Source organism: Typha angustifolia, chromosome 10, assembly GCF_048772165.1.
Source record: "Typha angustifolia cultivar Huaian chromosome 10, ASM4877216v1, whole genome shotgun sequence".
Taxonomy (NCBI): Eukaryota; Viridiplantae; Streptophyta; class Magnoliopsida; order Poales; family Typhaceae; genus Typha; species Typha angustifolia.
The window spans coordinates 4,875,245-4,890,525 of record NC_133248.1 but is presented as its reverse complement, the minus strand read 5'-3'; the positions used below and the strand labels follow the sequence as shown (position 1 = coordinate 4,890,525).

General features: G+C 34.1%; 1 protein-coding gene across 1 annotated transcript in view; it reads right to left on the bottom strand.

Annotated features, from left to right (window-relative positions):
• Nucleotides 1-763: 763 nt before the first annotated feature.
• Nucleotides 764-15,281, bottom strand: part of LOC140769374 (ABC transporter B family member 26, chloroplastic-like) — a 55,992-nt gene continuing 41,474 nt past the window's right edge. The window contains exons 12-18 of the mRNA XM_073110066.1: nucleotides 3,205-3,261; nucleotides 3,049-3,123; nucleotides 2,868-2,942; nucleotides 2,489-2,770; nucleotides 2,346-2,410; nucleotides 2,214-2,274; nucleotides 764-1,493 (exon numbers count right to left, since the gene is read on the bottom strand). Coding sequence (XP_072966167.1) covers nucleotides 1,413-1,493; nucleotides 2,214-2,274; nucleotides 2,346-2,410; nucleotides 2,489-2,770; nucleotides 2,868-2,942; nucleotides 3,049-3,123; nucleotides 3,205-3,261 — 696 coding nt within the window. The 3' untranslated portion in view covers nucleotides 764-1,412. The remainder of the gene's footprint in view (nucleotides 1,494-2,213; nucleotides 2,275-2,345; nucleotides 2,411-2,488; nucleotides 2,771-2,867; nucleotides 2,943-3,048; nucleotides 3,124-3,204; nucleotides 3,262-15,281) is intronic.

The following is a 15,281-nucleotide window of genomic DNA, read 5'->3' as shown; positions in this document are numbered from 1 at the left end:
GGTTTTCCACGTTAAAAAAAATATGTTATCTTGTGTTAGCTATATTTACTTTTGTTATTTGTATTCCACATTTTTATTTCTAACTTGAGTTTGCTTTTCATTGTTAGTGTAGGATTCAGACTTCTAATTAGTTTCGCTTCTTTACTTCAATTCTTATTTGGTTTTTAAACAATAACAGGATTGATTTTTGACATTTGATTTTTGATCTTGACTTGCACTTTGACTTTTTCACATTGATTTAGCTTTTCACATTTCTAAACCAAGTCGATCTACGATCTTACCTCTCCCGCAAAAAATATGTTTGTCATTTTCTATGTTAAAAAATAATATCATTGTGTTTGTTGTGTTTTACTTTTTCTATTTTTACTCATATTTTCGTAGCCTACTATTATTTGAATTTTCAGTCACCTACTTGAGTTCAATTTTTATAATTAAAGTAGTATTTAGATCTCCAATTCATACTTGATTGTGGTTTCCTAAATATGATTCGTATAGGTTTTCCTAAACCAAATCAAATTTATTTTTTGACATAGACTTAAGACTTTCTATATCTGTAAAACTATCAAACAAGGATTCCTATCTCCCCTGAAATTGCGGCGCTAATCTCTCAATTTTTCTATTTGTTGTTTCTTTTTAATTAATCACGAGCATGTAGGCAAATCATATATTAGACATGTTAGACTTCCCTGAAACATAAGTTGAATATATAGATTGACCCTCTCAGAAAATAGAGCACAGACGGAGTAAACAATGATCCACAATAGGAAACGGAGCACATAAATGCGTAAATCATTTTAATTTTTTAAAATAGAAATTCACGCTCACAAGTACTCAAATCATTGACCTCCAGTCATAAGTTGCTACATCTCTAGCATTGCACCACAATGGTGGAAGTGGGCACTAATCACCTTCAAGCTTAGCAGGTATATAAGTTCCTCCTCTGGGAAGCTCTAGATACCTCATTCATGGTGTTTTGCAATCAGACGAAGTGTCCTTATGATGAATTGAATGTCAAAACCAAATATCTATTCCTGCATTGCTCCTAGTTTTGCAGTATAATTCTTCACTTCTTCCAAACTTTGGGGGTTCAAAGATAGATAGAGAATACGTCATTCAGACTTCATATTGGAGTTAGACAAGAGCAGTAATGTGGGTCAAGACTAACTAATCTTGCTCTCACTCCATCTGAAATTTCTGGCCTCTATAATTCACTCCTCACATTTTCCTCTTTGTAGTTTCATGGCTATAATGAAATATAACTATGATTCAGCTCACTTTCTTAAAAATGGACCTCAATGATATTTAAAAGAAATAGATACTGTCAGTACACTTGCACAGGTCCTATGCCTCCAAGTGTTCACCTAGTCCATCATAAAAATTCGATGGAACAAATGAACTCAGTAATGCAGCGGCTAAGCGAATGCATCAGCCTGTCGTTTCACTAGCCTTGCATATAATCCATCCTTTTGCATGAGCTCCCTATGGTTGCCCACCTGAATAGACACAAAATATTTTCTAGTTATAAGTGACAAACTTTACAGAGACATTTTTGTTCATCATGTGAGTCATGCCTGAAATAGAAAATCTTCAGTATAAGGCTATAAGCAATGTGGAAGGATATAGATTTGATCAAGTCCTCAGTAACAAAAGAAAAGTAAAGAGGAAAGGAGAGGGAACGCCCAAGACATGATTTCATTGTTAATGCAAACCAGAAATTTAAGATCTGGATTTGTGAAATTCTAGGATCCTATCTATAAATTTTTCAAAAGTAGGCCAACATGAGATTACTAATCCATCTTCATCACTCCCTCGTTCCCTCTTGTGCTTTAGGAACATTAATACAATCATCAGTTCATCATTGATAGTTCTATATCAGTGCAACACTAAAATAACAAAGATCCTGACTAGCTTTGTGCAAATATCTAAATCTTGTCAGAGTGCCGCTTACCTAGTATGTTCAGAAGCATAAAAATTAAAAAATGAATTATTGTTGAAATTGGATAGTTCATAAATAAATTTTTAGCATCAAAGAGAACATGTTTTATACTTGTGTTCCTTGCACAAAATAGAGATGAAAGGTAGAAAGGGATCCACATACCCCATAGGGTGGGGACTATAGGGTTGTTTGTTGTTTTGTTATAGCAGTGAATTCATGCTCATCTACTTTCTGCAACAGATTACTAAAGTACAGATATTGAATTAGATACACATACCTCAGCAATTCTTCCACTATCCATTACAATAATCCTATCAGCAGCTTGAATTGTAGATAGTCTGTCAAATTCAATTTCTATTAGCTGACACTAAGGCTCTACGAAGATAGGGTCAATGGCACTGGAAAGTACCTGTGTGCAATGACAACCACGGTTCTCCTTGTCCTGAATCCATCTTGGACTGATCGAATGACACCCTGAATCAAGCCAATAGTACAAAATCATTTTGGATTAACCAACTCTTGGTATAATTGAATAGTCTCCAAAGAGTTTACCTTCACATAATGTTCACTCTCTGCATCCAGTGCACTTGTAGCTTCATCAAGAATCAAGATAGTAGGGTTTCTAAGAATAGCCCTGGCAATAGCAATCCGTTGCTTTTGACCTCCACTAAGAAGAGTATTATCAACAAGAGTATCATAACCATTGGGCAAAGATAATATGAATTCATGTGCAAAAGCCTGCTTTGCAGCCCATTCCACTTCTTCATGACTGACTTCCCTCGGGCAACCATACTTTATATTTGAACTAACATCCATCCGAAAAAGGCGTGGTTCCTGCAAATATCAGGTGAAGTTAAGGTTAGTGATCTGAAAGAAAAACAATATTCACAAACAAATTAGTAAATTTCATTTTTTTGAGTTAATTTATAACCTGTCCTACAAAGCCAATTCTTTCCCTGAGCCATTTGATGTCCAATTCTCTAAGTGGGATACCATCAACTAATATCTGCAATAAGGAATATAGAGGGTACAGATCAAACCATTTTGCAAATTATGACCATTTACTATGAATATTTTCAAATTGATATTCAGGGTACCAACCAGAAAGTTACCTGACCATTTGTTGGTTCATATAAACGTAGTATTAGATTGACAAGTGTGCTTTTCCCACTTCCACTAAGGCCAACCTAATATACAATGAAAAAGATCTACTTCTGTTATGTGATTTTTTACATAATAGAAATGATAGTGAAATTTAGCTTTCTTACAATTGCGACTACTTCATTTGGATGTACCGACAGTGAGATTTGTTGCAAAACTGCAACCTAATAGAAAAAATAAACACAAAATTAATATACGAAAGTAATTCCGCTGTATTGGAATAAATAATTCTACTGAACATCCAAACTAAGATGCTATTTACTTTCAAATAGAAGAAATGATAACTATGCATTTTCTGATCTAATGTCAACCATGGTCGATTAATTTCATTTATTCTCTGCTATATCCAATTATTGATAATGAAATTTATAGCAAAGGTGCCAACTTCATAATTTGACCGGATTATTGTTGGCACATATATGTAAAATTATGTAAGGTTAAACAAGTTTAAGTATATCTAATTTTACTTCTGGCACATGCTCAACAACTGAAAGATCAGGTATTATCAAATCTTGTTTGACAATGTTGGAATCTTAGTTATCTTTAAATCAGTTTGCATGTGACCTTTTAATGTAAACAGACATAGCAAGTCAGTGGCACAAGGAGTGTCTCTTACCCATAGACACAATTATGCCAAGTTGTGAGAACCAGAAAAAAAAAAGGGGGGTCGCACGTACAATGCATGTGCACGCCCCTTCACTTCTCCTTCGCAGTTACATGACGGAGGAGTGGCCGAGAGATTTCGGCCACTCCAAATCCAAATCTGATCTCAGATTTTGATTTAAAAAATATATCCTATAAATTAAAGCTCTAACCCTAGTATAGGGGGTTCTCTCTCTCTTTTCTTCCCGTCGAAGCACCCACTGTCAAATCAAATCGCCGAAGCACTGTCAGAGCAAGTGGAGACCACTCAACGACTCGCAGGTAGTCCCTATCCAGTCCCTCATAATTAATTTAAGTTTAATAAGTTAGAATTAAAATACCTACTTTCGGGGCGAAGTGGCATCGTCGATGAATCGAGTCGATTGGCGGCTTCGAGTCGCTACTGCTTGTTTGCTAAAGTGTCGTATTGTTAGCCTCGTGTTGTAGGCATGCTTCATTAGAGCCCTCATAGCTCAGATCGCCGCCGACCTTGAGTTAGGAGCGTTGGTTGTCATTGACAGCTTCTCCTCCACCTTGTGTGGTTGTCGTGGTCACAATCGTGGTAGGGAGCATAGGTTGTGGCTAGTAACCACTGACGGGGGCGGTCGCCAGTCGACTCTCTCCCCTCATCTCTCTCTCTTCCTCGTATTGATCTTCTCGAGGAAGAAGAGTGGAGGGTGGGGCTCGGGTTAGATCGAGCCAAACCCCTTCCCTTCGTTTTTTCAGTTGCAGGGTTGGGTTGGATTTCGGATCCAAGACCCGACCCATACCTTATTAGCCACAACCCAATTCATTGCTAAATTTTGTTTTTTTGGGCTTTGCCCAGCCCATTTAATCGAAATTTAATGGGCTACGAGCCAGCTAGCTAATCCAATAGGCTTAAACCAACCCATTTTATCTATTTAATTAGCTTTAGATTTTAGAAATCATGATATTAGTTAAATTAAAATATGTTATTTATTTATTATTAAATATGGTAACTTTTCTTAATCTATGGATTAGAGATTTTAGTCGTTTCAACTAGACACAAGTGGGTGGGTTCACTTACGTATTTATTCGTCTTATATTTTGTGCTTTTTATCAGATTACATATAATTCAGTGTGCAAATATATTATTATATTTTTACGCATTATTATGTTCTGTGTGTAAAATATAAGACCCACTGCGTTGCTATACTTAGTACATATAGTTATTTATATGATCGATAATATTAGTGGAAGAACATAATTGATAAGTGGCAGGACTTTGAGAACAGATATAGGCTAGATATTTTTCGTGCATCTCCCTGTGGTAACTCAAGACTATCTTGAAGTCCAGGAGACAATCCTATACCTGATCAGCATATGATCTGTTTAGGTAACTCTTATTTAGAGAACATTTCTAGACTAGATTAGAAATCTCCCTGAGGTGACTATTCTTTCTCTATGGTTAGTAGAAAAGATGGCGTGAGTTTATTATATATTGATACCTTGGTGACCCTAAGTAGATTAACTATAAGGAAAAGACTCGAATGCATATCAAGGTGACTTATAATTGATATGGATCTTCAAGAATAGTCCAATGTTGAGACATATGATTTTATTATTAATATTGAAAGAAATTCAGCATATGGACACGAACCAACGATGGTCGTGCCGACCACCGGTCGGCACGGCACGGCATGTGCCGCAGCATTTGCCGGCCGTGCCGTAAGAGAGAAAAAAAAGAGATACCTTTGCTGTTGCCGCTCGTCGATCACCGTTGCTGTCGCCATAGCCGCCGCCGTCGCTATCGCCGTCGGGTGCCCTAGCCCGAGGGAGAAGGAGAGACCGAGAGAGAGTGAGAGAAATTTAAGTTTTAACCGATCTCTCTATCTCTCTATCTCGATCTCTCTCTCAATTTCTCTCTCACTCTCTCGGTCTCTCCTTCTCCCTCGGGCTAAGACACCCGACGGTGATGGCGATCGGCAATGGGTAGCTCGACAACGAGGTCAACGGTGAGCGGCGGAACTATTAGGAGGGGTGCCATGTGCCGGTATGCCATCGGCACGACAAGTGCCTACCGGCACGCCCCGTGCCGGTCGGCATAGCCATCCATGACACAAACCATGTTATGAGATATGATTTGTTCTGTCATTACTTGTACTGTTGTTACTATTGTTATCATAAGCAAGCTTAGTAAGATTCTCATTTTATATTATTAGACTTGTATTTTATTTTTTAAAGTTATATTATGGATTCAGATTTATTTGGTTTTTTAGTGGATTTCACTCACTAAGCTATATTTGTTGGCTCACGGGTTCCCTCTTCTAATATTTCAAGTGCTGATTCACGTGGTGACTAAGGGAGATGCACTGGGACCTCACCTCTACTTAAGATTTTACTATTTTGTCCATTGGCTGTCTTAGACATTTTATTCTAAACCATATGTTATTTTGTTTGATCGATAACACATTATCGATGACATTGACGTTTCTTTATTATTGGATTATAATTATTGGAATTAGTTGTTCATAATTTAAATTTTTATTATTTTGGGACTTAGAAAAATATTAGTTAAGGCTTCGTGCATCTCAAATGCATTGAGGTACATGACCGATCATGATTCCAATTTTGAGTCGTGACAAAATTTGCATAGGAATAGTAGGTGGAGCGAGACAACCTCGTGTAGAATAATCTGTGCCAGTTTGGCACCGGGTCATCATACCAACATGGAGTATATTAACTATCAAGATATTCCTTTACATTGGTAACAATAAGAGAGATACCATAGGTTCTTGTCGTAGTACCTAACTTCAATCAATTGCTAAATCTCAAGTTAGCTTCCTATGTTACACCCTCACATAAATATTATTATTTAGAAGTAACTCAACAAAGGGTACATTATTATACAATTATACTTAATCTTTGATGTTAATCAAGCCAAAGATGTTTCCTTGACCAACCTATCAAGGGTGGCCATGCTGAAAATTTTGATTGAAACGTAAAACTGCTCACGAGCAGCACATTTGTTTGGTAACCCTGGGCTGGTAAGCATGTCATAATCTAGATAATTTTCCTCCTGTTCTCAAGTTCTTATTTCCCTTTAAATGTCAGTTGTTCTTATTCCATATTCCAAGGAACCCCAACTTCCCACAGATTCATGATTGATAGTTGATTTTCAGCATCCTGTTTTGGAAAAAAACATGAATAAAATGGGATAGCCACTTGAAGATGCATGCAAGTTACAAGCTCTTTTCTAAACTAATGTGACTCTAGATAGAACCATAAGTGAGGTTCAGCTATATGACTTTCATTTCATAATTAGTGACTTCCTAGCAAACTGAACTTGCAGGACAGTATAAAGTGACAGGGTGATTTCCCAGTCACTCCAGTGTACGTTGAGAACAGTAAGCAATGCCACTAAGCTGCTGGGAAATAAAAAAGGAAATTACAACACTGATACCCTGTACCGATGGTATCCAGTGGTACCAACCTAACCAAGTTGTTTCATTATTTCATACAATTTATTGGCAAGTGTGGGTCTATCTGGTGTGGAATTTGCCTAGTTATGCTGGCTTATGCCACTAAGTCAATCCTTGCATGAAAGTTCTTGGAATTCCATATGTCTGAATAAGTGAAGAAGTTGCTATTTGAAATAACCATATCATCTTAAGAAGCTACCAAATTTGCTTCCTTTCTGGTTATGCCAATCTAGGTTTGATTATTGATTGTCTATCACATTGATTGGCCTGAACAGATTTTCCCACCAAACTTGAAATCATGATAACACTTTAGCAAGCCAAGAAGCACAAAGGTTTAAGTCTTGCCCACCCTTAATGCTAGTAAAAAGAAAAGGGGAAATTGATTAAAATCACCCTATATTTTGCTTTTATTATTGTTTACACATACCTTATAGGTACTTACCATTCGACTCCTACATTTTGGGTTAAACTCTCAAAAACACCCTAACATTAATTTTTTTACCCATAGGCAACCATATACATCAGTTAACTTAACCTGAGGTGTAAAATGATCTAAGTGTCCTCACTATCTCTTCTTCCTCTCTCATTCTCTCTCTCTAAGTTGTCCTTGAGCTCCACCATCAACAACCGAAAACGTGAGGGAGAGGTCGGTGGGTAAGAGCATGGAGGTGTTGGTGGTGCCAAAGAGGGTTCAAATGATGAGGATCTCGACTTATATGCAGGTGAGGTCACTGGCGCTAGCGATAGGGGTAAGGAGATCAGTGGTGTCCAAAGAAAGAGGTGGAGTTGATGGTGGTGTTGTAGGGGAGATCGGATCCATCGGTGAGGATGACATTAGATATAGGTGAAGGAGATGACAAGGGCCTTGGACATGAGGGTGTTGACACAGGAGTTAGGGATGGTGGCAGTGGATTTGAAGGCGTAGGGCTGGGCTTTTAAGTCTTTGGAAAAAGGTCCGATAAAGCTTTAAGGAGAACATAAGAATGAAGATCTTTGTCAAAATTTAGATCTTAAAGAAATTCAAGCATGAAGAATGAAGTCAATAAATGGCATGATACTTGAATTTGTCTGATAAAAATTATAAGTAATAGAACAACCTAAAACCGACATAGAAATCAGCTTGTTGAAGTAATGGACAGTAAGAATAACATACAATGTCAAACTCTTGGATTGTAATGACATTCTGATGCCCTTGGGCGGCACCTTAAATATTTTCCTCCACACTGAGGGTGGAAGTGTCGATCATAATTAATTTAAACAGTTCAAATAGTGACACTAGCAGCACTGATTGTTCGCATTCACTCCTCTGAATAGCATAATCAGACCAATTGCAAATCTGCATAATAATAGCAAGAAATATTGAATGCATGTACACCGATGGTGAAAAACTAGAGGTTGTAGGAGAATAAGATGCTGTTGCAATTATGAGTGGCAAAAATTGACTCAACTCGATAATCCGATAAGATAACTCAACTCATAATTGGGTTTAGGTTTAGTCTAATTGGTTCGAGTTGTAAACAGGTCAACCTGTCTAACCCATTTAATAATCGTTTTTGAGTTTATTTTATTGATCCGTTTAAGTATATGGGTTGGCTCAGGTCGAGTCAACCGCCAACCGGATATGTAACTAACTTTAAACCTTACCTACCCTAAGTCACTCACTCTTTGAATCTCCTGCCTCCTACGAAAGCCCAAAATTGCAAAAATGGAAACCCTCATCTCTAGCTGCCTCCAAAAGTGAAAATGGAACCTGCTGTCCCCATCTGTTGCTTGCTGCCTGGCGCTTGCTGAAACGCTAGTTCAATCTCACGCTTGCCGCCTGCCACCCTCATCGAAAGCATGAGGCAGGATCTCCTCATGCCTGCCACCCTCATAGGTTAGGCTGGTTTTGGTCTTGATATCTTCTACAAGAATCAATCAGTTGAAGAAAAAGAAAAAAAAATCATTTAGATGATGGTATGCTCTCAACCGTTGTCAGGTTGACTTGTTTTTCTATGATCCAATTATTGGATTGGTAGTTGGACACCTCGATGACCCTAGATTTGCCATCTGACCTAGTGCTAATAATAGAAAGGAGTCATTTATGGTTGACAATGTTATTTGACTCTTATTTTGTAAAGATTCTTTAATTGTATGAGGTGCAGACATTAGGAGAGTTAACTATTTGTTATCAACTTACAATATGCTATCAATTTGAAAGTGCGCTATAGTTGGATATGTACTCACTTGCATGGATTAACATAACAAAACTCTTCATTCTTGTTATTATTTGTCTCCTGCATTAGATCAGGCTAATTCTAGGTGTTCAATGCCTTGCATTGACCGTATTAGTTGATTTTTTTCCTTCTTCTTCAACTAACCAATTCTTATAAAAGTGATAATATAGCCTCTTACTATCATTTGTTTCACCTGCTAGCTTCTGCTTCTTAGTTAGTTGCCTTTAGTTGATGAGGTGTAACTTTTTTTTCATAATTGGATTAGCTTGTAAGCACTATACCTATTGAACTATTATTTGATTCTAGTGTCTTGATTGAACCATCATAACTCATATGCATTTATCATCTCATAAAATTGTGGGTGTTAATGTATTAATGTCATATGATATTTGTCTCTACTTAATTATCAAAGCTTTAATTCATTCATTTGATAGTTGAAACATATCAATAGCATGAATGTCATGATATTTGTCTCCTTTTTGTATATTTTCAAAATAGATATCATGATTCAGGTCAAATTCATGTCAGGTCAAATTCTGCAATCAGAACATATTATGCCAACCCCATATACTAGAATAGCTCTATCTAATAAAATTTATATATTGTTAATTGAATGGGGTAGCAAGAGAAAGTTGTTTTGGATAACATATGACAATGCCTCTACAAATGATTTGTTCATTGAGTTGTTGAGGAGCCAACTTACATTGAAAATTTGCTTTATTATATGATAGTGATTCCTTTCATGTTTATTATTGTGCTCATATTCTTAACTTGGCATTTTAAGAAAGTCTGAAGAAATAGATAATTTTGTATTCAAAATCCTGCTGAGTGTGTTAAACAAGTTTCTTTAAATAATAGTAAAAGATTAAGATAAGATGTGTCTACAAAATGGAATTTAACTAACCTAATGCTTAAAAATGCTATTGAAAATCGTCGTGCATTTCTTCATTTATAGTTGAGTGATTCAAATTACAAATATTGTCCATACATAAATAATGGAGTAAAGCTAAAAGATTTACAAGTTTTTGAAGTTGTTTTATAATGTTACCTCTTTTTTTTTCTAGATTTATATATCCTACAACAAATTTGTACTTTCCTAAGATAGTTATGATACAATTAAATACATTGGAAAGCATGCGAAGCTCGGCCAACTTGTATAGATTTTAATATCTAGGGAGATTAGTGGTTCTTTGGGAAATATCATAGGTTCCCAAATTTTTAGATTTTAGACAATCTACGTACTTTATCAATTTTCCCAAGATTTTTCTATTATGTTTCTTACTATTTCTATGAATTTTAAATCATCTAATTTGCTTGTATTTTGAATTTCAAGATAATGATATCCTAATATGCTTGATGTTTATATATCAAAAGTTAGTAAATATCAATAAAAATTTGGTCTATATCAGTTATGGCAGTTTTGAGGTTTAAACATGCAATGCATTTCCATTTGTTCTTCATAGAGATAGATTTATAGGCTCATTGAGTTGATGTTTGGCATGAAAACCCCAGCTTTGTCTCTCTATCTTTTCTGTCTTAGTTATTTACATTCTCTTTGTTCTTTTTGGTAGGGTCGTGACTTTTTGACAATAAAATAGAGCGCTCAATGTTATTGTTTGTTTAGTTCAAACTATCTGTAGTTTGTAATGGATTATGATCTTAATGTTGGATGATGGATGTTGGTGGTTGAATTGTGAACTTGAACTATGTTATAATTGTCATTGAATTTTTAGATTTGAAAGTTGAAACTTAGAACTAAAATAGTACTTAAATTTATTTACTTAATGTTGATTGTTGGTGGTTGAATTGGGTATGGATTTGTGTTGAATTGATATAGTTGAATGCTTAGAACTATTACTTTGTGTTGTAAAAGTTTTGAGTTGTAAAAAGCAAGATTCGTTGAATAGGCCGATCCAAATCGGGATCCAACCTAGCAACATCAATTATTGATGTCCCCAAGCCATACCACTTTTTTGATTTTTTTTCTCTCTTTACTCTTTTCTTCTCACTCTCTTTCTCTCTCTCTTGTTCACTCCTTTCTCCTTTTCTTCACACTTTCACTCTTTTTAATGGAGAGATCTAGCTTCAACGAACTTAGGCAACGCAGATCTAGCTCCGGCTTCGATGAACTTCGGTATATAATTTCTTAATTTTATTAAATTTTTTTCTCTTAGTTTTTAAATTTCTTTTACTCTCTCTTTTTTTTTCTATCGTTCTTCTTCTTCTCCTTCACTGCCCTATAATTTTCACTTTTTTTTAGTTTTCTCTCTCTCTGATCTCTTCTTTTTGGTGAAAGTCAAGAAGAAATCTTTTTTCTTTTGATGTTCATCTCTATTTTTCTTTTTCTTCTCTTTACTAAATTGCTTTCCACATAATAACTCTCTAAATTCCAAATTGTTCTTTGCTGAATTTGCTAAAATTGTAACTAAATATTTACTGAATTATTTGATTTTCTAAAATTGAGATTAAATATTTACTGAAATTGTGATTAAATATCTGCTAATTATTTAATTTGCTGAAATTGTGATTAAATATTTGCTGAATTATTTAATTTGCTGAAATTGAGATTAAATATTTGCTAAAATTGTATTTTAATTTTTGTCTAAATTATTTAATTTGTTGAAATTGTATTTTTAATTTTTTAAATTATAATTTATATTTTTAATTTGATCGCTCTTTAAATATTTACATTAAAATTAAAATAGCTCCAAAAGAAAAGTCACAAGATACAGACATTGCTTGGCAACATTGCATTGCTCTTAGCCAAGACAAAAAGTGTGTCAAATACAATTGGTATAGAAAGAAAATGAGTGGTAGTATCAACCGTCTTAAAAAATATTTAGTTGGAAGACAAAAAAATGTAGCAGCTTGCACTCAAATTAGTTTGAAAGTTAAAAGAGAAATGTTAGCTCATCTAATAGACAAAAAGAATGATAAACAAACTGCACAAAAAAGAGAGTCAATGATTTATCAAGAATTAATGTATGACCATGAAAATATTGATAATGATAGTAGTCAGCAGAATGAAGAAGATGATGAGAAACAAATTGAAGAGGGCAATGAAAGAAAGAAGAAATACACAAAAAAAGGAGGAGATGAAAAGAAACAATGGTGAACCTGGTGGTACCTTTAAAATATCTAGATCAGTTCATATGCAGAGAAAAAATAATATGGGGAAAATAGCTCTATGACTCCTAGTGTTGCGAGTTTTATAGCAGAGTCTAAGAGAATTGGATCGATAGATACATATCTTTAAAGAAAAATGGGTCGTACACAGACTACTATCAAGATAGCTCTAAAAGGGATAAAAAATATAAATAAACATATTAGTAGGGCTATCTCTAAATTTTTCTTCTATAATTATATTTCTTTTAATGTAGCTAATAGCCCTTATTATCGCACCATGGTGGATGCTATAAAATCAGTAAGGTTTGGTGTTCCGTCTCTTAGTTCAAAAGATATTACTACGAAATATCTTGACTTAGAAATAGATGACCTTCACATTTGTATTGAGACTTTCAAAAAATATTGGGATGAATTTAGTTGTACATTACTGTGTGATAGGTGGACTACACAAAACAAAAGAAATATAATAATTTTCCTGGTGTACTTAGGCATGAGAATAATATTTTTGAAGCACGTTACTACTAACTTTAAAAGTGCAAATTATATTTTTCAGTTGATGGATTAGGTAGTAGAAGAAATTAGTGAAAAAAGGGTAGTTCAAATAGTTACTGATAATGAGGTAAATCATAAGACTGCTGGATAATTATTTATGATAAAAAGATCATATTTATATTGGACGTCATGTGATGCACATTGTCTTGATCTCATGTTGGAAGATACTGCCAAAGATCCTGAAATTAATATAGTAATACATAAAAGTCAAAGGTTGACAAACTTTATATATAATCATTATTGGGTTCTTAATTTATTTAGGTAAATAATTGGTGGTAGAGAGATTATCAAACCCGACCTCACTAGATTTGCCATTCAGTTTTTAGCATTAGAGAGCATAATGTAATATTAAATTAAGATTATATGAGTATTTATATCAGCAGAATGGCCTATAAAAATTAAGAATATAAAATCCAAAAATCAAAGTTTAGATAAAGCTTTGAAGAACATAGCTCTTAAAAATGTATTTTGGCATAATATTATAATTGTCATCGTAATATTTGAGCCTCTTATGAAGATATTTTGACTTGTAGACAATAACGACAAGTCTGTAATGGGTTTCTTATATGAGACTATAGACTTATCAAAAGTCAATAAATAAAATATGAGCAAACTTATAGGAAGTGGTAGAAGTTAATTAACTCCAGATAGAACAAACTATATAAAGATATACACGCCGCTAGTAATCATTAATTTATTAATTTATCTTTTTAAAATATTTTGCGATTTGAATTCTTACAAAATTTAAATTACAAATTTCGATAAGATATTTTCTGAATGTCAGATTTTAATTCTCTACAAATGTCAATAATGATACTGAAGTCTTGTTAAGAATTAGAAAAGTAATCAGTAGATTAGAGTTTGATATTCATAAGCAAATCCTTTGCGATAGAGAAGTGAGTTATTATTCAATTGAATAATTTTATTATTATTTGTTTCAAATTTTAATATATTCAATTTCTTATAAAATGTATTCAATAAAATATTTCAAATAGAGAAATATAGATTGAGAGCTGGCCAATTTAGTAGTACTAAAGTTGTTGCAGCTAAGTCCAACTGAATGGTAGTCTATTTATGGATAAAAGGAGGCACCAAATTTGACATCAATAATAAAGAAGATCTTAAGTCAAACTATATCTTCATCATAGTGTGAAAGAAATTTGACTACTTTTTCGTTGATCCACACTAAAAGACATAATCGATTGACAATGGAGAGATTAGAGAAATTAGTATTTTGCCATTATAATATGAGATTAAAAGAGAGAAATTAAAAAAAAGATAAAAAATTATCAATTGATTGATTTAAATCATATTTTTGATGAAAAAGACTCCCCTGACTCTATGGATCAAAGAAGTGGAAAATAGATTATTAGATGAGATAACCCATAGTTAGATAAGGCATTGGAGGAGACCATAACTAGAGAAGAGACTAATGCAAGTCATTTAATAGCGAGAGATAGTATAATTACTAGTGCCAGCGATAATCTTAATGATCCTGATGATACACCCGGTGGTAAGATCATCCTTTCCACATTTGTTGAGGAAGTCAAGAAGGGATAGAGATTAAAGACAGAGAAACTGATGATGTATATACATATTAGCGATGTTGTTATTAGGATGTTGCTTTCTATGACTATGGTTTATCAAGTATTTATTGTTCGGAACTATTACATGATCCATATACTGATTATTATCCTCCTCAGTACCCTCAGACACAAGATCCACATATTAATTATTATCTATCTTAGAGATAGCAAGATCCATTTGATATGAATGAGATGACGCAATCATGGTTTAGAGCACTAGATCCTAGACATCATTACTTACAAACTTATGGTGATTATAATGAAGACAACCACAAGAATTTAAAAAAGTCTACTTAGTATTCATCAAAGTTTTGACTTTTGAGTAAGTACATTTGTTTAATTTTTAGGGCTCATATGTAAATAAATATTATTTCTTATTTTTTTGTCATGTTTCTAAGTTTTTGAAATTTTCCTGCATTTTTAAATAATATTTAGAATTTTTTATAATTAAAAGAAATTTGATCCAATTCGAGCGACCAATATTGCCGATCCGGTTGATACATATAGTTTTTCTAGAAGGCCGATCTCGATCTCGATTTTTCAAACCTTAATAAAAAGAGACCATTTATATAGGGTATATCAGTAAATATTGATTTTTATTTAGGGTGAATATTACAAT